The 23,870-nt window shown below is 41.9% G+C and overlaps 2 protein-coding genes across 6 annotated transcripts in view; one reads left to right on the forward strand and one right to left on the reverse strand.

The window, feature by feature from the left end:
• The window catches only part of LOC144128887 (fatty acyl-CoA reductase 1-like), a 57,615-nt gene extending 48,046 nt beyond the window's left edge, over nt 1-9,569 (forward strand). For all 5 annotated transcript variants that reach the window (XM_077662665.1, XM_077662663.1, XM_077662667.1 and 2 more), the window contains 4 exons: nt 1,223-1,462; nt 2,734-2,863; nt 4,171-4,298; nt 6,433-9,569. In XM_077662665.1, coding sequence (XP_077518791.1) covers nt 1,223-1,462; nt 2,734-2,863; nt 4,171-4,298; nt 6,433-6,589 — 655 coding nt within the window. In that variant the 3' untranslated portion in view covers nt 6,590-9,569. The remainder of the gene's footprint in view (nt 1-1,222; nt 1,463-2,733; nt 2,864-4,170; nt 4,299-6,432) is intronic.
• Nucleotides 9,570-12,361: 2,792 nt separating this feature from the next.
• The window catches only part of LOC144128888 (fatty acyl-CoA reductase 1-like), a 40,246-nt gene continuing 28,737 nt past the window's right edge, over nt 12,362-23,870 (reverse strand). Inside the window, exons 11-13 of the mRNA XM_077662668.1 lie at nt 23,117-23,246; nt 22,435-22,562; nt 12,362-18,750 (exon numbers count right to left, since the gene is read on the reverse strand). Of these exons, the coding sequence (XP_077518794.1) occupies nt 18,597-18,750; nt 22,435-22,562; nt 23,117-23,246 (412 nt within the window). The 3' untranslated portion in view covers nt 12,362-18,596. The remainder of the gene's footprint in view (nt 18,751-22,434; nt 22,563-23,116; nt 23,247-23,870) is intronic.

Consider the following 23,870-nt stretch of genomic DNA (forward strand, 5'->3'; position numbering starts at 1 on the left):
ATTCAGGCATTTATCAAAGAGGCAGCTGTCAGTGACTAGTAAAGACACAAAGTTGGTTCTCTCTAGTTACAATGTTTATACGTGCAGATTTATGTGTTATTTATGTTGGCTGAAGTATTTCTTGCAGACAACCCTATAATTTATTACCCATATTAATGAAAAAAAACCTTTATTCGTATATTTTGCGCTCCCTGCTGCACAAGCGCACAAGCATGCATGCGGGTGTGCGGGCAGGGCAGGCTTGATAGATCGGCGCTGTAGCGTTGCGACGTGTGGTTGCAAAAGGCGTGAGTGGCGTTGCGACGTGTGGTTGCAAAAGGTGTGAGTGGTGTCAGAAAAAGTCGGTAATTCATTTGTGAATTGGTTTTGGTAAACAAAAGTCAACTACGCGCGGTTTACCCGGCTCGCTCATGCCGGTAGTTGCTTTCCCGTATGAACGGCTGCGAGAGCAAACTTCCGGTAACCTCCGAGGCGAGGCGTGCATTGCCCCATAATCCGAAACTACCTTTGGCTGTTCTGTTTTCCACTACTAAGCCGGGCCGCATGTGAGGGCCCTGTTTTATCATCTTGTATCTCCACTTGCCTCTGACTGCTGGCTTTGTGATTGTATCATTCCGTGTTTATTGCTGTGAGTCATGTGATCACGCGGGGAGTTATATAACATGGGTCTGGGGCGCGCACAGGCTAAGTGGGGGCAGAAGGGATACGAGTAGACTTATATTTGGAGTGAACTTTTTTTTTTTGCCCATCGAGGGGCGCGAGTTGAGGGGTTGACTTATATGCGGCCATATACCATATATGTTGTGCGTTACGACCATTGTAGAGTTTTTTAGGACATTTTTGTGAAATTCCTGTGTAGTTTGGCACCCGGGTCCTTTCTGAAGCCCTAATTTTGGAGAAAAAAGTGCACAGATTATGCGAGTAAATACGATACTTTACTAAAAAAAGATGTGCATTAACACTCACTAGATGGAGTAGTGAGCAAAGCTGTTAATATGCTGCCATTTGGTGCAGGCAGTTAATCAGCGTAGAACAACAAAGACGAAAAAACACAAAGTAGACAACACATCACTGCGTCATATGGTGCACCACTGTGTCGTGTACTGTGTGTTCTTTCGTCTTCCTTGCCTGCTCGCTGTTTATCCACCAGAGTGAAACTACCACCATCTAACCCAGATTGCTGTGTTTGCAGATTTGGTGAGTGAGGTATGTCTCTGTGCAGGCCAGAGCACGTGAGGGTCTACCACTGTACAAGTGGTACCCTGCAGCAACAGACATGGGCCGAAGTGACCACAACAACGCAGAAATTGATTGTGCGACATCCACTGCCCCATGTGCTTCGTTTCCCGAAGGTTGCTCTGACCAACAGCCCAATGTGGCATAACCTCAGTCTGTACTGTTTGCACTATGTGCCCGCATTCATGGGAGACCTGGCCTTGCAGTTAATAGGTCGAAAGCCCAGGTTAGTATCATGTCATCTGGTTTACTGGAGTTCAATGCTGAACAGCTTTGATATAAGCCCACCAAAAGCGTTACACAGAGCTGAAATGCATGATTTTCCGTGACCATGTAATTGTGGTGGAAGCTTCTTTTTTTTTTACTTCAATGAAAAATATTTGCCTTCATTGAATTGATGTTTATGACATGTGGCACACTGCAGTCTAGAATGTGAGCAGTTTTAAGAGCATTAGCTCTTACTCGTCACGTTTGAAGATTTTGTGGGGTCTGCTACCACCCTTAGATCACAGAGCCAGCAACTGCTCATCACGTTTTGAGATTTCATGGGGTTTCACTACCACCGTGAGATCACAGCGTCATCTGTGGCAGCAACTAGAAACAGCTCGCATTGAGACTTGTAGCACCGTCTACAATGCATACATTCGTTACGCTATATGTACTCCGACAACAAGGGGCACCCATCCAAGGACAGCTGTGTACCGAATTTGGTACGCAAATAAATCCCTACGGGTTTGTGGTACACAAATAAACCACAATTAAATAATAGGTAAACATTGTATACATGCAATTACTAATTGAAGCGTTACCATATTGCACCACAAGCCGAATTCTAGGTCCACCTTGACCCCCAAACGAAGCAAGTTCCTTTTGGGACGTATCCTGAGGGGGCGCAACCTGGCGGTGCAACTCGACGATGGGTAGACGTGCATCGTAATTTCTCTGATAGATGGCGGCAGGCGTCGATCGCTCCGCTAGGTGGAAAAGTTGGTTTACTTTTCCGAACCGCTCAGGGTTTTCCTCGCTGGCCCCGCTAGATGAAGAAAGACTTTCGTTTTACGCACGGCCAATAAAGCTAACGCTCCTTACTTCAACGTCTTCCAGACTGTGGAGGCCTTTTTTTTTTTGAGTAAACAGACCCAATCAAAAATGGGAAAATTCAAAATGGGAGAAATCAGGTTCAGAAAGAATTGTTTTAAGAAACAATTTTTAGGAACTTTAATTATTTTACCCTGCCATTCCTACCAGTGATCCATACAGTATGCACAAACAAATATACTGATGTAATTTTAAATTTTCTGTTACTAAGCGCTCTTGAAGATTTTGGCCTGTTCACAGTCAGATGTGAAGAACATAGAAAGAGGTTCATATTTGTGTCTTTCCAAATTATTTCATCGCAGCTGCTTTTAACAATGCCATGTAACTGGTTTCAAAGATAGCTGGCCGCAAGGTAATAGCATAATATGCTTTGCTTTTTTTGACATTTCCGCTTTGCAGATTCGTACCTCTTTACTACAAGGTTCGTAAGGGCATTGATGTTGTGCAGTATTTCACTACACATAGCTGGCTGTTCCGATCAAACAACGTGGTTGCCCTTGTGGATGAGCTCTCTGCAACAGATAAACAGGTACCTTTGTAACATGCATTGTCTGTTATATACATGAGCTGTATGGCCAGCCTCTTATTATTAATGACATTTCATCATAAAAGCATAGCCACATTGTTCTTCATGCAAAAAGAAAACAAATCTCTGATAATTCATGGTAGATTGTTGGAATACAATCACAGAAATAACCAAGCACTGTACCCCATCTCAGTAGGCCCTTTCATGCTGCCAAAGCTATGCAGAGTGCAGGGACTACGTTCTTATAAAATAATATAATATAGTGCCAGTATAAAAGTCGTCTCTTTAATTGTGCAATCATAATATGTACATGTGGCTTTTACAGAGCCATGCATAGCTTTCTATGTGTGCAAAGGAAATGAATTCTAATGCTATCTTATGTTAGTTTTTCAAGATATTTTTTCACTGAAGAGCAGTAACATTAAAAGTAGTTCTCTACTTTCTTCCATATTTCCCAGTAAACAACAGCAAAAGATACATCGTTTAATAGATACTTTAACCTACTGTTTGGCATTATTAAAACATAATTTGTCACAAGTTTCACTTGAAATGACCTGTAATTACCCGGACCAGAGCATGCATATAACTGTGGGACAGCAGTGCTTCAGCTTTTGCAAAATTGGCGTCCGCTGTCACTTTCACACAGAATCTTATCGGGCTCGTCGTGTATGTTAGCTTATACACATGAGTGATCCACTTTGCTTCTCTCTCCTGTATCAAAACACAAAACAGCAATGTCAAGCGACAAATATGACGATACCATTCCGGCTTCTACATCGCTGATTTTGAACTTACATGGCCTTGTGACCATGCTATCGCAGCTTCTGAGCTCCACAGTGTACAGTACATCCCCTTTACATCCCATTTTCCAATGGCAGCGTTTTCTGCAAATGTGCCATTTGCAGAGATGACGTGAACAGGCGACAAGCAGACAACAAGGTGCAGAGAAACACCTGATTGGTTGGGGAATTTTGTAGCTTCTACAGCGCTGCAAGGAAGTGTTGAGATGGAGTACACACTTTCAGAACTGAGTGATTACAGCTCCAGTCATAGACGCTCATTTTTCTGAATGTATAGATTTTATCACCTGGTTTTGATCATGGGTAGTGGCAAAACAATACAACACAACACTCTCAGTCACTAGCTTTTTAATGAAACATGGATATGTGTGCTGTTCATGCAATGATTAGTTCTTGAATCCTAACTATAATGCTCAGGTACACATATATACTCATTGCTGCATTTCAGTATGCTCTTGCAACCTTTTCTATAAATGTAAGTCAATGATGTAGTATTACATTTTATTGCAGTTGTTCAACTTTGACGTGCGAAACCTAGAATGGTATTTGTACTGGGAACAATACATACTGGGAATTCGAAAATACCTCTTTAAGGCTGAAGTATCGAAGCTTCCCGAGGCACGTAAACATATGAAATGGTAAGTAGCTGTACGAGCACAAAGCATGAGTATGCACGTGCATGTATCACAATAAACCATGTTTACATAGCACATTGTTGTGCAGTTTTGATTTATGCACGACTTCTTGACATGAGTGTTGCATTAATGAATTTTTCTGAAATGAAAACGCATTAATATTTGGCCAGCATCTGTCTTCACCAAAAGGAAGTTTTAAAAATTAAATATCTTTGCACGTTAGACACAGCTCATTATTCAAACAGACCACTGACATGCATGGCCAGCATTCTGAATAATAAAATAAATCTTCGTTAAGACCAGCGTATCAGAGTGCCTGAAATTTAAACCCTGCACCATAAACCTTGTGCTGAAACCACAAGGAAACAAAAGCAACTCTGTGTTTACTCAAAACACTTGTTTTCAAATATGCAGAAATGAGAGCTTTTTCATTTATTGCATTTTGCTTTGTTGTTGGTGGCTATTTATTAGTAAAATAACAATGGAAGGAAAAGATGCTGCTAGCGGCAGCATCTGCCATCGGAACCTGATGCACCTGAGATGCGACTAGTGGAAATAAAAGGCCAGGGAGAGGACAGGGAGAGGGAAAGAAAGGAGGGAGTGATAGGGAGAAAGGATAGGGGTAGGTGGTAATATACACTACGTACAAATAAATAATATGGAAATAAATGCGGGATGCTGCGCTGTGCATGATTGGAGTAATCATGCAGGGGCGTGCAATTGCTTGATGGGGGGGAAAGGGAACGGCCGGCGATGTCTTCCATGCCGGCACAGATGAGTTGCCCTACGCAAAGCCGAACGTCGTGCGCGACCATTGTCTGCGTATGGGAGCATCTACTCTCGCACACTCTCGCCCTTGGCCGTCATGCGCCGGCCACTCAAAGGAGCTATTTATATGCCGCTCTCTTGCCATGTCCTACCAACTAACATATTTTTGGGATAGTTAGGACATATGCAGGCAGACAAAGACACAAGCTAAAAAGAAGTTTGGGACTAGATGTAGAGGACTAGGTAACTGAAACATTTTTTTTCTGTACATTCCTTATTAAAGATAAAGATGTAGATATATTTATTCAAGAATGCATTAGAATAAATATTCAGTTAAGTATTGCATCATTTTTTTTGCTTCACTACCAAATTGTAATGAAAAAAAAAAGAATTTAGAATACCTGCACGTGCAAGTACAACAATAGCAAATCCAATTGATACACATGGTGCTATCTGTGCAACTAGAATGTGTGTGGATGTGTGTAGCAGCTTTCTTGGAGGAACTCATTATTTCAGCGTTGATTACTGTCAAATGAATTATCACAACTGAATTTATCTTCATGTGAGACAGTTAAGAGTATCGGTTCTGTATGCGAAAGGTGCACGTAAACTTTTTTTATTGTGAAGGAACCCACTAACCTTCATCTGGCTTGGAATTGAGTGCTGCAGTTTGTCTGCTTATTCCCGACTTTTAAATCGATGCTTTCAAAAATACATTGATGCTTGATTGCACGTGATGTAAATGCACTCATGTGTTTTTTTCCTTTTCATGATAGTGTTATATTTGTGCAAGGAATACTGACACTTGAGACAGTGCGCTGCACTTTAACATGACTTCATCATGATTTCATCATGATTTCATCATGATTTCATCATGATTCATCATGATTTGCTTCAAAGCAAATTGGTTAATAGGCTATTGGTCCACACTTGCTAGTTTGGTCAGTGCTCAATGTGGAAATAGATTTCAACGAGAAGGTCGATGAGATTTATAAACATAGCTCTGTTATGGAAACCATAAGCATGCCATCATGCCTTACATGCGAGAAATAGCCAAAAGTAGCACGGAAGGCAAGAGAAGTATTATTTCCATTTCATTGTTTCCAAACATTTGCTCAAAACAAATTCTCTCCATTGTAAAAGTGCCTTCATGTTGTAAAAGTACAGCTTGGCAACCAAATGAACAGCCGAGTAGAAAGCTATAAGAAGCACAAATGTTATGTTGAGCTCTAGATCATATGCAAACAGTTTGCAAAGTTACTGCAGAGGTTAATAGTGCTTTGGTGCCATGCGACACTTTCCTGAACCTTGTTTTCAGAGTTTTTTGCAGACTGTGGTTGAAAGCACAATTTCCTTTTATCTTTCACAGGCTCTACATCATGCATCTTCTTCTGAACTTGCTCCTCGTTACGTTTGTGTGGCGACTGCTGATGACAAGATCACAGACAGCGCGGAACCTCTGCTACTTTATGCTGACCTTTGCCATGAGGTTGTGCAAAATGCTGCCCTTTCTGCGTCCACAGTGATCTCTGCTGTCACAGAGACAGTGACAACAGTGCAGTGAAAGATTGCGTGCGCCAACAACGACCACGGCTGAAACTGCCCAGCTGACCGCAGCTACAGTGACTTTTTCAAATGGCCATCCTTCTCTCTTCCCACCATTCCTTTTGCTCCTGGCACTCGACCATGCGTACCTCTACACATTTGCCACTGCAGGAACTAGATCTCCTAGCAGCTGTGAAGGTGGCTATGAAAAAGTGAATCCTTTGGCAGACGGCATCTTCAACCGACCTGCTGCTGGTGTTGCTCCTCTTGGTCATTGTGTAAAAGGCTTCTAGTTTGCGGGCGCTTTGATCAGCATATGCTGTACTTGCACTGAGAAGCGTACATGCACAAGGGCTTGCAGGCCAGCCGTTTGAACAGGGCTGCAGCAATGATGTAATTATTTAGTATCTCAGCAGCCCATTGCCAGCCAGCTAGGCTTGTCTTGCCAGGACTATTTTGTGCAATTGAAGCGCAGCTTTAGCATGCTGTGATATCGGCAAAACAATGACTAGTTTTTGGCAACTTGTGCAGTCCAGATTGTACTGGGATTGGTACTACTGCCTCTGGGAAGCTAGGCATTTTTGCCTCTATAGATGCCCCTTTTTCTGCCTTTTTTTAAAGGTCACAGAAGTCACCAGCTTAAGCTGAAGTAAGTGAAGAATGCTACAAATGAAGCATTGCATTCAAAGACACCTTGTGTATAAATCCTCCGGCATGCTAGTTATGAGCCAACACTATTTAAGTTTAGCTTTTTTGCTTCCTGCATTTTGAAATTGGGGTGTCTATAAAATTTATGGTTCTCTTTACAGTAGCAATCATAGATTGTGATAAGCCTCTGTTGCCCATATGGTTTTGGGAATGTGCTGTAGTGACTCTTCGGTGCTGTACGTTTGGAGCATCAAGGTTCGAAGACACTGTAGTCTGTCCTTGTACCTTTTGTTGCACATTGTTTTTAAGCCTATGTTACCTTTGTTTGCACCCATAGTGTGGACTATAAATTGTTCCAAATAGATGGTGGTAACTGCAATACAATCATCACGTAATTCTCAGCATGTCTTTCCAAACAAATACAAAAGATTTTTCTGTTCATGTTAAATATTGGAGAAAAAATTGTGCTTTCACAGAAAGGTTTTCTTTTTAAAAGCAAACACAAAGTTTGTTATTTAATGTTTGAAGCTTCAAGAAGATTCTAAGGCCTAGTCATATTAACACTTTTCCTTCAAGTCCACCTGCTATCTTAAAAACCTGTGTGGCATTATGAAGTTCTGTTGCTGAGTGGTAGGCACAAGCTGATGTTCAGATTTGTGTAGTCAAGTTTTTGTGCAGCTAAAGCATGATTGCTGGAACAACTGATTGTGGACATGTAAATATGCTAACCTCAAGGTTTAGGAGAGCAAGGTCTCACATGCAAGCTAGGAATAACCACCATTGTGAGTTGGTTGTAGTTTTGATATTGGTGTCCGCACGTTTTTTTTTTTTTCCTTCTTCAAGTAAGCGGCACAGAAAGACTCGTGGTTCTCTTTCAATGAACTGTGCGATCTGGCTTAATTAACAGTGTTACGAGGTCTCGCTAATTTGTTTTGCACAGAAAACTTCTCCTCAGCACTGCTGACATAACTGTTAGACAGTACCAATGTCACCCACTGTCTCAACGCTTTCCGGCCAGTGCCTTGAGTCTGCAGATGTACAATGCATCACCTGCAGCAGGGGACGGTGCCACCTCCCGCCACCCATCTGCAGAGACTGGCTATGCATAATGAGTAGTGGTATTTGTGCACGCTCCGTGTCTAGTTTGAATTGAAGCAGGCCTGTGCACAAACCGCATGGTGTGTAACAGCTAGGGTAGGAAGTTTTGTGGCTTTTCTTGCCGGCTACCTAGAAAGAAGCGAGCTGTGCTTTAGTTCTTAGCACAGTGACATGGGCACTTTAACATGCTGCCCCGAGCAGAATGCTGGTGCAACCACATCCTAAAAGAACAAATCAATGGGAGGTTGTGCCTCTTCAGTATCAAAAACTGTATATTCAACGGGGCATTATTTCTTTCGCTGCATACCGCCAGAGAGCTGGGCAAGGTGTTATTAAGCAGACTATCCTAAACATTGCTGCCGTCGAGACGACACTTTTGGGCTGCAGGTTAGTTCTTGTAACAGCATACACTGAAGTATGTAGCCAAAGAGAAACTGACCCTCCCAAGGCTGCATACTGGCTACAGGCAACTACCTTGTAAAGTTTCTGCCCATCAAAAGGTGCTGTTGTTTGCAAGAGTACCATTAAGAGACATGAGCCGCAACTAAAAAACATATGACGACGGATAACAGTGGGTCTCAGATATTCGTCTCTCGAACAGTATTGTACACTTATTCATGCATGCCCAATCTCGATAAGACATGTTATGAGAAAGCTTGCCAGTGATGACTACATCAAGCAATAGGCAGCTAAAATGTTCACTTGGAATGGTCAGTGCAAAACATGTCTTGATAAGCTTAGAGCACCCATTTGTTTTACTAAGGTACCGCTGCCTTTGTATAAGCTGTAGTTCAAGTGAACCAACTGCTCCTGTCAGGCAGGCTGCTGTTTCATGTACATGGTACCACTCTGCACTTTTTCAGAACTGGCTGCAGCTTGCTAGTGCTGCATTCTGTGGTGTCACCTCATGAGAAAGTTGACGTGCTCGGTCTTAGCACAGACTTGTCTACGAGACAAGGAAGACACGTTTAGCTTGTGAAGTCATTGTACATTCCTTACTGCCCATCGAATGCCACACAGATGTTTGCCAAGTAGTTAGTTTGGCTGCTCCATTTCAACCCTTTCTACAGCATGCTGGCCGAGAGCCATTTCTTTCTAATGCATCAGCTGGCATGATGAAAGTAAAAGTGCACAAATGGGGACTCTTACAACTTCTCTAGTGCTGTACTCCCCTAGGACATCTTTTGCAATTAAATGACACAGTGGTCACCATTGCGTGGGTTTGACTCGGGTACTGCTTTTTGTCCCCCCCAACCAACTCCCAGGTATCAACTTAGTGCCAAAGTGTACAGTGCACGGGTGAAATGCATAGCAAATGCACTATCTTACAAGCAGGAGAAAAGTAGAGGCAACAAAAATGCAGGCATCACTAAATTCTATTATCATAATACAAGCTTTTTGGACATGCATACAGCTTTCGGGGCTACAAACAAGGTTGTGTACATCTGTAAAATTGGTAATGCAAACACAGCCAACCGCAAATGAAATAAAACCTTGCAAAGGAGAAACACTCTTTCTGCTTTTTTAAAGTGTAATTGCAATGAGCCACATGCACTAGGTGTCTGATTATGTCAAGTGCAGTGGTGGAACTGACAACAGGTTTCTTGTAGCAGCGATTTCAGGTTTCGCAGCAGGAAAAATGGAGTTTTGTAGCAGACATCAGCTTCTTTAATAGGAAAAAAAATGCAATTCACTTTAGGTCTTGCAGCGTATAAATATAAAGGGAGCCATTGAAAAATTACAGCTTTCGGAGCCAGTAGGTTCAGATGTGCTTCATGATCACGGGAAATCATAAAAAAAACAACAATAAAAACATTCCATCATTACAGTGCTCTTTAAAAAAGCCCCTGAATTCTAGCAGTCTGAAGTTGAGCTAGTTGGTGAGTGGTATAAACATGACTGGGAACAGTGCGTAGAAATGGGACAAGAGATGACACATACAAACTGCCTGTGTGTATCTATTCTTTCTTGTCCCATTTTTACGCGGCTTTTCGTCATGAATAAAATGAGCAAATGAAAAAAAAAATTGCTGAACATAAGAGTAATTTTTGCGCAGTGAAAGTGATGAGATATATGAAAAAAAATTACACAAAATGCAAGAATGACATCTTTGAAACTGGAGCCTCCAGGTACTATTGTGTGTCTTTTCAAAGATTCTAGCTTGGACAATGCTACCTGCAGAATAACATCAGATATCGCTATTGAAGGTGCATGAGGTGGTGCTGGCGAAATGCAACAAGACACCTCGTGAAACGAACTATAGAAGCAAAAGCTTGGGTTACAATGTGAGCAGCACAATCCCTTCTATGTTCCCCCGTAATGCTTGGGGAGGAGCCCTGGTAAGAAATGCAATTCAACCCGCCTAGTGCATGCTTATCGGTTCCGCCACGCTCAGCCCTGCAATAAGCCTATAAATATCTCATTTGAACGATAGTCGGCACGTTGATTACGGCAGCAATATCTTTGCCTCACCAAATTAACAACGCTAGATTGATTCAAGCCTTTAGCTTAGGCAGTTAAATTTCCACATGAAAATTTTCGTGATGCTTTTAAACCGTTCACAAGAGGGGCATCCGGAGGCAATCGAAGCATGTGCTTTCACGGAGCGCCAGTTCCAGAAACTTGCAGGAAATTTTGCACACGATGCTCTGCATGCTTATGCGCGGTTTGAATTCGACTGCTGCTGCTCCTGGTTCCGCGCACAATCGAAAGTGCGAAAACAAAACTATACCGCAAAAGAGAATGGTGCACCTGCGCGGGCTGGCTCAGACGCTTTTTCTTCTGTCCTCCGCTTTTCCTTATCCCACGTGGCTTAAACGACCGTTCCTACAGGCGAAAGCGGTCACCGCGAATGCACTGTAGGAGTGCACGCGTGCCGCAACTTTGCCCATTCCTCTGCAAACGTTGCGCATCGTAGAGACCGAAAACAGCAGGAGCACTCACACCTGTTCACATTCTTTGTTAGTGCGTTCACAGCCAACTGACGGTTGCTTCGTGGCTCGACACAATGACACGCCGCATAGTGCTACACTTTTCTTATCCATGGGCGCGGCGTGGCCGTCAACATATGTTTCATGCAAGGCCTACCACTGCAGCACGTTGGCGATTGGCGACACGAAAAAACAGATTCATTCATGCTACAAGTGCGAGATTGCACATGTCAAGCTAGTGAGCGCCGATTAAAAACGTCAATTTTTGGCTGAGTTCTGAGCGGCAGGAAAATCCGAGATTTTCGGATATTCGTTCGATACTTCGAAAGCAAAACGCACAGTACGACTCAAATCGAAAAGCATTCTATTGAAGTTATTTGAAATTTTCAATATCCCTATTTCTGCGACACTGTTGTGGAAGGACTGTGCAGCCAACATTTCAATGCGCCGGCTTCAGCTTTAGTTTCGTTCTCACCCAAGTTTTCCAGTGACCTTTAGACACAGGTATTGTGCAAAAGGGAGCAAAAGCTTGATTTTGCAGAGGCACATAGCAAGGTTTGCCATTTGGCGCAGTTTAGCTTAATTACCACAACAGTTCCATCACTGCAGATGAAAGGTGATGTCCGCAGAAGTGTAAAAAGAAGCTATAAATGTGATGTCCTCAGAAACGTAAAAAGCAGTTATAAATTGATAGTTTAACAGCACATCACATTGACCTTGAAGTGGGGCTTTGAATTAACACGCTTTACAACTGACGTACCGAGGTCGCAGAGCTCTACTATGGACTATGGTTAAGAAAGAGTCCAAGTTAATTTTGAAGGGACGAGTTTTACAATGAGCAAATGGGTTTTGGCAAACAGGTGTTTTACCACTTAGCTACCTGTTGCAGTGCCACAGCTCGGCATACGGCATGCCAGCTTAAGCTGAGTAGCAAAAATCCTTAGCTGGTGAGCCATCATAAGAGTTCCAAGAAGGTTTTATCAACCTCCTAGAGCATGTCTGGATGCCATGATAACAATACACCTTTTTGTGTACAATCCTCTCAGAAGAGTGTCTGTACCCAAGAAAACCACACCATTAACTTGCAAAAGCCTTTATTGGCATGCAGTCTCCAATACATGACATATAAACTATAGACATCAAAGACCTTTGTATAATTCCCTTCCCTTGTATTTATATCTCAGCACACACAAACAGCAGCACAAGTTGCTTTCTGCTGAAATGGACAGCATTACGCATCTTGTCTGGCTAGTTTTAAAAACCCAGCAGCACTCCTGTCACCGAAAAGTAAATTACAATGCAGAAACACAATGTATTGGATGTATAAGGAAAAAAAAAAAGCACAAACCAGTTTTTCATAGCCACCACAATTAAGTTTTCCAGTAATTACGAAAAATAAAAAAATGTTTCTAGCTTTAAGATTAGACCCACAACAAGTGTCAGTATTTGGTTATTTGGTAAACAAATACAAGTGAGGTGTCGACACAACAGTGAGAACTGTCGCTTATGACTACTCAAACTTTAAAGCAGCGAGAAAGTGAGTGTGAAATCGGAAAAAGCGGCCTCTACAGTATTAAAGTGATCGTAGGCGCCACAGCATACAAACAACATCAATATCTGGAACAGCTTTGAAACCACACTGTCATATGCAGGGGACCACTGCATTTTGTGCGACAGGTCCTGGATTTTATCAGAATAGAAAAATACTTCCAAGTTTAAAATCCTCAAAAGCCATAGATGCAACCATAAAACTTGCCCACCACATAGAAAAATATCAAAGCAGAGGAAAAGGGAACTGCGCCTCCAATGCTATTCAGCATTTTGCTGTGATGAGTAATCCTGACTGAGTGTTTGCTCAGGGCCAAAATATTCATGCATTAAATCTTTGACTTTCATCTGTTTTGAGTCCTAGTGCAATTTAACCAGCATTCTGTGTGAATAATTCTTGGCAGTACGCTTAAATTTTGTAGGAACTCCCATATCAACCTCTAGAGACAGGATCAGTATGCACAGTACACTAGTGTTTCAAGGTTAAGAACAGCCAAGAAGTGGGCCAGTTCCATTGCTCACACAATTGTGGCAACACTACATTGAACTGTAACGACATTTGAGAGAGCAGAAATACAAAGGTCAAGTGTCTCGCACTGAAGAAAAAAAAAACCCCACGTAGGGTGAAGAGCTTTGCCTTACAACCCTGGGTTGGCTTTAGACAAAGCAGAAGAGCAGATTTCTACCTGCAAACAGAACCTCGGCTAGAGACACTGATATTGTTTGCCATGCACACACACTCGTGATCTCAAGCACACTGCCACCCAAAGCAGCCAATTTGGTAATGAGCAAAACGGTTCCAGAGGTGCTCATTTTTCTTGTGCAAAAAAAACAAAACCATTTCCATCTTTTTTACACTATTTCAACAGGTGCAGTTGTGACTTCGTTTTCATTTTTACACAAAGGTATTGCTGGCTTAGTTTATCAGCAAGCAAAAAATGGTGCTACCAGTGGCTGATGCAAAGCTCTTCACAGCTGGTGGACAAAATTCTTTGCATTGCAATCTTGGTAAACGTGGCCACCAGTGTTTCCTCCTTGCATGAAAAGGCTTACTTCTAGCACACTGGAAGCTCTAACAGGCGCCAATGTCACCAAAGAGACGAGTATTGTCTGATGTTTTCTTACAAAACTGACTCAGCAGAAAGTGCTGGAATCGCAAAATAACCGTGATATGTGCCTCCACTCTTCTACGGCAAACGCTTGCTGCCAGTTGATGGCAGACCCTGTTAGCCATTACAATGTTTGAAAGCAGTGCACACACACATAAAAAGAGCCAAAAACAAGAACTTATGACAAAAGCAATGCAAAGAGTTGGTTGCCAAATCCAGATTTTAGAGATTTTAGCTTATCCTCTCAGAACTCTGGTTGTTGGCGCAAAAAACTAAACTGAAGCTTACAAGCACATGCACCAGCAGTTGACAACAGAATCATGAAATTACAGTCCTGTTTCCAAAGCATCTGATAGCACGACATATATAGTGTGAAAATGTTGCATATTACCATCTGTAAAACTGGAAAAAAAAAAAGGGGGCAATGCCTTTGGAGGCACCTGCCAATTTTGCAAAAGCAAGAGAGTGCTTGAACTGGCCGCAAGACAACGCTCATCAAGAATGGAGCAAACAGAACACAGAAACAAAAATCAGTATAGAAATTGGCACACAGGCGAAAATGTATATGTGCAAAAACAGACTTTGTGCGAGCAGAGCAGACAGCACTGCTTGGCCATGTAAAGACAATATATCGTGAAAGCAGTGATCAGACAAACTCAAAGCTTAAAAAATCAAGAAAGGGGCATCATAAGGACATGAAATTAGGCAGCTTAGTTCTATTGCTTCACAGCAACAAAGCCACAAAAGAACTCTCTGTGGCAGCTCATAAACATGTGCACAAGCACATACAACCTGCAGTAGACTCGACTGCGACAGCAACTCTATGCATGGGAAATCACAAGACAGAAACAAAAAAAAAAATCACGAGAACAGCATAACCTTGCATTCCTTTGCATCGGCAACTTTAACATTGCGTGTTACTGAGCGACCTAGCAGTGGTGCTCAGCGCAATTTCTCGGAGGGTGCCTCACATGTGCGTTGTGCAGACAAAGCGAATCCTCACATCAGGGTTCACAAAAAGAGTCTCAAATACAGATGCAATTTATCGCACACAAAAACAAAAATAAAATTCAACTCGGAGGCTTTCTGTGCACCTACAGTACCTCATACCTTCAGACAAAGTTCTCTACCACTGTGTGACTTCCACTGTAAAACAAGTGGCAAGTGTACACATATACATTCACAATAACACAACTGAGGACACTGCAGAGCACAGGTTCAGTTTCTATGTATAGTTTACAAGATGCACAGTGTGGCCAAAAGCACTGCCACAAAAAAACTAGAACTGCAAAGCATCCTTGAGGACGTAAGATGAAGACTTTGTGTATCATGAAGATGATAAACAAAGCATGACATGTTACAACAATGCACGACTTGTTATCTCGTACTAGAATGTGACAAAGCGCCCAGAAAATAATTTTTGCAAAAAATACCACAATGAAAAAAAAATCCAAATGCCAGAACCTAAACAAGTCTTGTACGGTGGCACTTTTCTGAAGCACGAAAGTTTTATCTGAAACAAAATTTCAATACCCTTCCACCTTGTTTTGAATGCTTCAAATGTACTATTGGATGAAATGTAAATGGACCATAAAAGTGACTTTATAGCTCTGTTGCAAGACAGCTTAACGGACCATAAAAGTGACTTTAAAGCTCTGTTGCAAGACAGCTTAACGGACCATAAAAGTGACTTTAAAGCTCTGTTGCAAGACAGCTTAACATCACAATCAAAAAACGGCAAGTGCTACAAACAAGCTCTTACCATTCTCCGCATTTACCAACACGGTAAACGTTACTGCTAAGTCTGGTTAAAACAGTTAATCCACTTTTGTGGTCTATTCACCTTCCCTGCTGTTAGCACTTGCCACAAAATACTTATGCTATGAAAGAACTGCATACTAAAAGAATAAAAAAAAGCTCACTGTAAATCTAAGCACTACAGAGTGAAAGCAGGCTAAACAATGAGACCAAAGAACTAGAAAACCAACGTCACTGCAAAAATGTCATTAATGGAGGGAAGTTCAGGGCCTGCAAAGCAGCCTGGAAAAGTTAAAGCAATAAAAAAGGCCTGATAGACACACACAACCCTTTTTCAATGACTCAACTTTCTGCAGAGTTGTGCTGGCTTTATTTTATTGCACTCTGCCTGCTCTTGCAGCATCAGAAAAAAGAAAACAAAAGGCATGCGTTTTTGGCTAGTTCAAAAACCTAAAATATGTATGTGTGTAATCCATAAAAGCCACCAAATTTCCTGACAATGCAAGGCCAAAATACGAAAAAAAAGAGCCAACTACCAAATTAAGGAAATCATCACCCACTGCAAAGAGTGCTAGTTTTGCAATGTGCAGGCCTGGCACTGAATCCCAGCTGCAAGAGGACTCTTTCTGAGTGGGGGCAGCACGAAACCAAATGCACATCCCTGTCAGCAGGTTCTAACACCTCATGGAAAGGCCTGGAGAATAAAAAGAGCTGTAGTATTGGTGCTCTATTGATTTCTAACAAGTGTGCTATGTTTTGTGCTCATTTACTCTATTTACAGCCCCTCTAGCACAACTTGAACGGCCGCACACCTTGCACCCAAGTCCCACCACCTCGGTTCACTCCAGATTGTGCAAATTCCAACTTCTCCTTGAACAGTCAAGCCATTTTGGCGACTAACAAAAATAAAAAAAGAACATTAAAGTTCTATTTGCATTATTGAGTAAATATAAAAAGAATACTCTGAATTCAAGGTAAAGAAAGGAAACTCAACCAAAGACCCGTACGTTCAATATTAAAGCAAAAAAGAAAGGAAGGGGGGGGGGGGGGGGAAGGGGGAAAGGACGATGACACAAACAAATGTCCTGCTGAAAAACATTTCAGCAACGCTCAGTGGGACATCAATTCTTTAGGCATAGTTGTCAATGCTGTCACTCGGGCTTTAGACTGACACAGTAACCACATTGTAGACACATTGTAGACTCTACTTACCCAAGCCATATTAAAACTCGTTGCTGAAATACCAGTGAAATAAAATGCAGATCATGGCCAAACAAACAACAGTAAAATGCGCAAACATGAGTTCAGAAAAATATTTGGTTTTCATAGTCCCACCACATATTTCTTGGCTAACTGGAGCTAGTTTGTAACTGCTGTGTTAAGTGCTCCCACATAATAAGCAATACTGAAGATTTTACAAAGTGCCACACCATGGGTTTTTTGAAACGTTGACAGTTCAACAACAAATTATTGGGACAAGTGATTTTTGAACTCAAGATACAGACAACATTCCTGGCCACATGCATTTCAGATCAACTTTTCAGACCAGTGAACCTTCTAGCTTTCTGTAGGGATGCTTTGAAGCTAATGTCAATTATTGACATCAAAACAGATTTCCAGATCTCGGACCAACCATAGTCAAGGCCACAAAAAGTTGAAATTGTAAATGGTGCTTGCATCAGCACAACACAGCAGTAGAGTCTTCAGAAGCCTTCTCTCATTGTGGACACTAGGTCTCTTTGGACTCTATTTTGCAAGTCACTGGTCACGCTTTCCAGGTAAACATAAATGGGCTAGAAAAATAAGAAAAAGTCAGCCAGCTTAGTGCTAAAACCATGTCTGATTTGTCACCTTGCTGATAAATGAACTGAGCTTTATCAATCGAGTCTGTTGAAACCTGGCAATGCTAGTATTTCTGACTATAGACATGCTTGGGCATTAAAAGCTCAACGCTGCGTGGATCATATAAATGCATGTCATGAAGGTACTATTGAGCCATTTGTTCCTCTTTTTTATTATTTAAAGAACCTAACTTTCTAAAGTGTCTTCAGCAATTAAAAGATTAAGCAATGAATTTTCCCAACACAAACTATAAACGAGAGTCCGCTACAAATGAAACATATCACCACTGGCAATTGCTAGACATACGGGCATACTTATAATTAAAAATATATATTAAAATGATAAAACTGTGCGTATGGAAGCTTGAAATCTGCAGTGTAAGCCAGGAGAAAAAAAAATCCAGTACACTGAATGGTACACGCAACCTTAGCCCACCCCTTGTAAATCCAGCAAAGAAGAGAAATTTGGCTCCTTGTGCCCATGTTATATGCAAAGTTTTCTCACAAAACAGACCAACAGCATTTGAAAACGGGAACATGATAACGATGGCATTGTAGAGCATGACAGCCAAACTTTGCTCCAGGCAGCCTTGACGTTAGTGCTGGGTGCCTACATAAACATGCCTTGGCTAAGCTATCAAGAGAAGCTTGTGTCGGCTGTTCATGCAAGCACAGGGCCTAACAGCTTGCATGTTGTGAAATAGCAAACACCCAGCGAAAAACTGATAAAGCAATGCCGTAGGCAAAATCACCGCATTACTAGTGGCCCAGCAGCACACGGACAATGTACTGGTTCGGGGGAGAGCCAGTGACACCGTTCCACAGCATTGCAGTACAGCTGGAAAACAAATCCAGAGAATGCACTGCACTGGTGGCCAACACAGACTGGCACTAGCCGGCAGCTTTCTGTTCTCCAGACGGGGAGAAATAGCATACAGCAAGGTGCCTCACTTCAGTCACTGTTTCACAACTCAAGCCAGCTTGGAACAAAGTAGTGGCTGTCTGAAAAGAAAGGAGAGGAAAACAAAACGGCTTGCTTTCTTTGGGCCAAGGTGCCTAGGAAGAAGTGAAGCGGACAACGCAGAGCAGCTGCGTCAGCACACCCATTACCAGCTGCCACAGCTGCCGTGCCAGTTTCGAGCGGCCCAGCAACAACCTCAGGAAGCCGAGCAGCAGAAGTGTCTTTAGGGCTACGTGCACTGCGTGTTGCCTGGAAAAGGTCGGAGAAGACAGGCTACATTAGTGGAGATTGTGACAAAGCTCAAATGATAAAATGAAAGAAAATTTCCCGGATATATAAAAAAAAAAAAACGTGTGGTGAATAATCAACTGAGTAACGTGAACATAGCAGAACCTTGTCGATGCATTCCCGGCTTATACGGTCAAAATTGCAGGGAATAAAGATGTCTCAGAGTTACACTATTTTTTCTCCTGGCTATGTTCCTGGATAACAATTTCCCGGCTATTAATTACGTTCAAAATTATGACATATGCTGGTCGTATAATATATTTAGTGACCAACCGCACATGCGAAAACGTATGATTTGGGCGAAGCTCGGGGCATGCGACAACAGCTGAAATGCAGCGGTAGTTCATGACGTTTTGTGGGCACAAACTTTACATAGACGAAGAAAAAGACAGCACCGTGTCCTGTGTTTTCTTTTATCGTTAACGTGAAGTTTGCACCCACAAAACATCATGAACAGCTTCCAACTCGCCCATCTTTCTATGTAGTGGCAGTCACTTGCCATGGTGGCTTCTGTGAGATACCGAAGTGCAAAGGGGCAAAGCATAACAACAACAGCAACAACAAACAGTTAACATATAGATGGCCCGTTACCACGGGGATACGACATGAATAGGAGAAATGTAGTGGCTTCTTCGCAGTGCCTAAGGGCAAGGAAGATAAGCATCCGAGAACTATGAGGAAGAGATCCCGGCTGCTTTGGCCTCTACTATAGATGGAGGTTAAATGTTTAGGGAAACCCCCAAGGCAGAGTAGATTTGCAATACGAGAGTAATAATTACTCCCTTAGTTCTATAGATGGATCGGATGTGTTGCCAAGTTTCATACCATAAGCTTGCCATGGCGGTTAGCTCAGTTGGTAGAACGACTGCTCCTGTGAAGCTGTGGTCCAGGGTTCGTACCCCTGACCAGGACAAATTTTTCTTTAACTATGAAGTTTCTGAGAAGGCTGCATAGCTTTCCTTTGTAGCCGTATGGCTACGCTTGGGTGGATGCCAATGAGTAATAATTACTTCCTTAGTTCTATAGATGGATCGGATGTTTTGCCAAATTTCTTCTGTAACAAGGACTACGCAAAAGTGGAGTGAACTCTGCATTAGAAAAGAAGCTTTTTCAGACCTTCTGTCAAGAAATGCTGATAGACATTTTTAGGAAGTGAAATGGACAATCGATGCCTCTGCACTTCATTCAAAAGCTAAGTTTATAATAAAAATTTTCCCCGCATTGAAAAGAAAAAGTATCGACAATGTTTTAGTGTCGTTGTTTCATCTATGCAACTGTCTAAACGCATGAACTGAATTAAACTGTGCACACTATAGGTTTTAAAAACTATTTACAATTTGCCAAATGAAAATCTGGATGCATTGTGTGTACATGCACAGTAGTGCTGCTGATACGGTTGCACGTGAACACTTCTCAGCTCTTCATTTCTGAAGGACAGGCATGAATGCTGCTGGAAAAGCAGTGCACACTGAGTTTACTCCGGCCTATGCTTGTATGTAACAAATCACCAAACCTTTTTAAGGGCAGCCAACTTGCACAACATTCTGGGATGGCAAGAATAGAGGACCAAAAAAAAAAAAACGAACGGGGCTAATTAGGTGAATTCGAAATGATGCCTGACTTCGTAGACCTTGTGCCACAGGTCAAATCAGAGAATATCAGCTATTTACGACCCTTCAACTTCGTCTTCGGTTAAGTTCCTTGTGATCAAATTTCTCCAACCCCACCAAGGTCAGAAGTTGAACTGGTAGCAGCTAGATTACATAACCCTTTTACTCTCACGCAGCATTACCCAGTGGGGGGAAAATTTGCTAAATTTCAGACGTAAAAAAAGGCACCAGATTTGCACAGAAAAAATTTCTACCCCCTCCCTCTCCTCACAGGTGACCATTTCTGCAATTTATGCTGGGTCGTCACACATTCACGTTGCGACAACACTGTTTCCAGGGTCTAAATTCTGCTTCTTTTCACTCATTCATGCCTAAAAAGTCATTATGTAAACAAATGAGCATATTTTAGGCATCTTAAAGCGCTCCTGCTTTAAAGACAAGCAAACGAAAAGACACGATGACCAGAGCCATACGAGAGCTACTGCAAAACGCAGGCATTGTTCTGAAACATGATTTTTTTTTGTGTTCACATGCCTGGCTTGAGATGGTTCAAAGAACCTTATGTTCCAAATACACAAATTACAGGCATCTGCAGCACATTACTCCCTGTAGTAACTGAAACAGGCACTGAACAAGCCATGTGCACATATGGTGACACAGTGACCAGATAATCATAAGCGTAAATAACTGCCATAGCAGAATGGCCACTTCCACAGCATAAGTGGCAGAACACCACACAATAAATTTTTTTTGTTTGTCTTTGCCAGTGCTGCGTTGCTTGTATATAGCAATTTTTCAGCCCATCATCCCAACCTCAATGTAAGAAACTAACTCACAATTTGCTCGCAACAAACTAAGCCAACTGCGTTTACCTTGGTGTTGTTTTACTACTGGGCTACATTTTCAAATAATACATGGTTAGTTTATTAGGAAAATGGAGACCTTTTGCATGCAGTTTTTTGCCTACAATAAACTGTAAAGCAATGATTTTTCACACAGCCTATAAGTATTGCTGACACACATTTCCAAAAGTTCACAATCTTTTTGACATGACTGATGACAAACAATTAGTTATGGTCGATGAGACTTCCATGAGCAACATTCCAAATGTGCACAGTAGAAGATGTGCCACAATTTAGGGCTAGGCCCAATATGACTAACTTGTCTGCACAGCTAGTTGGCTACCTCCAGATGCAACATGGTAGTTTGTGACATTTTAATGTCCTGCAGCTTGCATGTGGGCTTTCAGAGATGCCATAGTGTAAGGCTTTGGATAAATTTCGACTGCTTCGGGCTCAGCAGTCAAACGCCAAAGCAAATGAGCCACCACAGTAGGGTTCCTATGAAAGCCAGTTATTCCATTTCAGGATAACTAACTCACTCCTGGTCATGGTGGGAGTAAAAAAACCCTGCAGGAGTAACAAGGATTGCGACTAGAGTTGAAAGGTGGCAATCGGTATCTACGTAATCTGTGGCATGAGATCTGCCAAGCTGGATATTATTCATTCATCTGACGAGCCTATTTAGAAATAGTTATTATATTTTGGAAAATGTGACATTAGGCACAGCAATAAATATAGCAGTTAGAGACAAACAGAATATCACTTTTTTGAAGGCGATGTAACTCTGGTGCAAGAGACTCCCTAAGGAGTATCACTATGCATGCCGCTGAAAAACGTCCAAATCAGAAAGCTGGTGGCATACAAGTAACCATGTGGAAATGAGGCAACAATTGGCAACTCAAGTTTCTTTCAGCAAGATTGCTATGAATTACAATAATTACACAATTACAATAACAATTACAAATTTACAGGGTATTACAAGAATACCAAGAAATGTGACTAATTTCAGCAGGTGCCTATATATGCACCATAAAATTCTAGTTAATAGAATAAGCTGCTTGTGGTAAAGTTTTGCAAGCTCACTTTATGCGACTCAATGGTTGGTAAGCTGCACCCAATGTGCAATGAGTAAGACTGAAAAAGCGTTGCACGGTACCAAAACTGCAGTGGATCCTAGCGACAATTCAACTTACCGCCTTAGTCTTTTTCGTGACTCCGGGATGGTTGCAGGGTCCTGTTTGAACAGGTAACGTCGCACACCAAGAAGGTAGTTCTCCCAGTAGCTCTCCCAGTTTATCTTCCGGATGTCGATGTCAAATGTCTGCAAGCAATTCAATTAGTAAAACATGTAATCAATAAGTATTATAGCTAAGTAAATGAACACACAGGAGGAGCAAAGCCCAAATGAGATTATGATGGCATATATCAAAAACATCAGTCCTGTAAATATTCAATATGGCATAAAATGGTCGTAATCGCAGCCACACCATTGGTGTAACTCCCGACACATGCTTACACAACAGTTCATCAGAAAAAGCTAACATAAGTGCAAGCACTGCACAAATATTATGGACAATGAGTTTAGGCATGCCAGCCAGAAGACAAGCAGGGCACAGCAATGCCATTTACAGTGTGTGCAAACCCTTGCATATGGAAGGCCCATACTTTTGTTTTTTGTCCCATTCAAATATAATGTGCACAAAACGGTGTTGTCACTAGTGACTTCATAAATATACAAGAAATTAAGAACATAAACAGGTGCAGCTTTACTAGTAAACGAATTAAGTCTTTAAACTTCTGCAAAGTAAGCACATCAAGATTATTCACGCCAATCCCTGAAGCCCACATAAAGTAATTACGATGGCGTTCACCAACCTGTCTGTCAAATGGTGACAGCCTACTGTGAAGCAGTAGCATGTTGTTGGATGAGAACTCCCACGTTTGCGTGGTGAAGAACCTCACGGCTTCCATGGCACTCTTGGACTGCTCCAGGAACCGCACCATCCTGTTGAAAACCGACATGCACCAGCAAAGGTAGTCAGCCACCATTTATAATGAAGCTGACAAGAGGCAACAGGTCTCACTGCAGACTGCCACTGTTTTACTGAACAACTTGGAACACTAGGAACCAGAATTTTTGAACAACTTAAAAAAAGAAATATAAAATCCAGTAACTCTGGGTGGGACTTTACAGATTCTGTGCTTTAAAAATTCAGCAGATTTTTTTCAGTGTATATTTCAGAACACAGCTTTCGTTTTTTTTTTTTGGCGAGTGTTATATTCTACGCATAAATGCATAAATGGCAGTTTATTTTTTCTTTGGTGACATAATGTGGTATTCCTGTCTAGCCAAAGTCATGTGGAGTGTATATCTTGCCTATTTTGTTGGCACGAGGAATAAACTTACCAGTAATTAACATACAAATGGCTGCACATACAACCTTTGTCCGTAAAGTTCCAAGACAGTCCATTAAAAAAAATGCGATTAAAATTGAAATCATTTGTGCAGCACAACTTTGAAATAGTCTCCCTTGCAGTCTATACACAGCTTCCAACGCTTCTTGATGTCTTGGAAACAGTAGGAAAACGCTTATTTTGGCAGGGCTGTCAGCTCCTTTGTCGTGGCGTC

Source organism: Amblyomma americanum, chromosome 4 (genome assembly GCF_052857255.1).
Source record: "Amblyomma americanum isolate KBUSLIRL-KWMA chromosome 4, ASM5285725v1, whole genome shotgun sequence".
Classification (NCBI taxonomy): domain Eukaryota; kingdom Metazoa; phylum Arthropoda; class Arachnida; order Ixodida; family Ixodidae; genus Amblyomma; species Amblyomma americanum.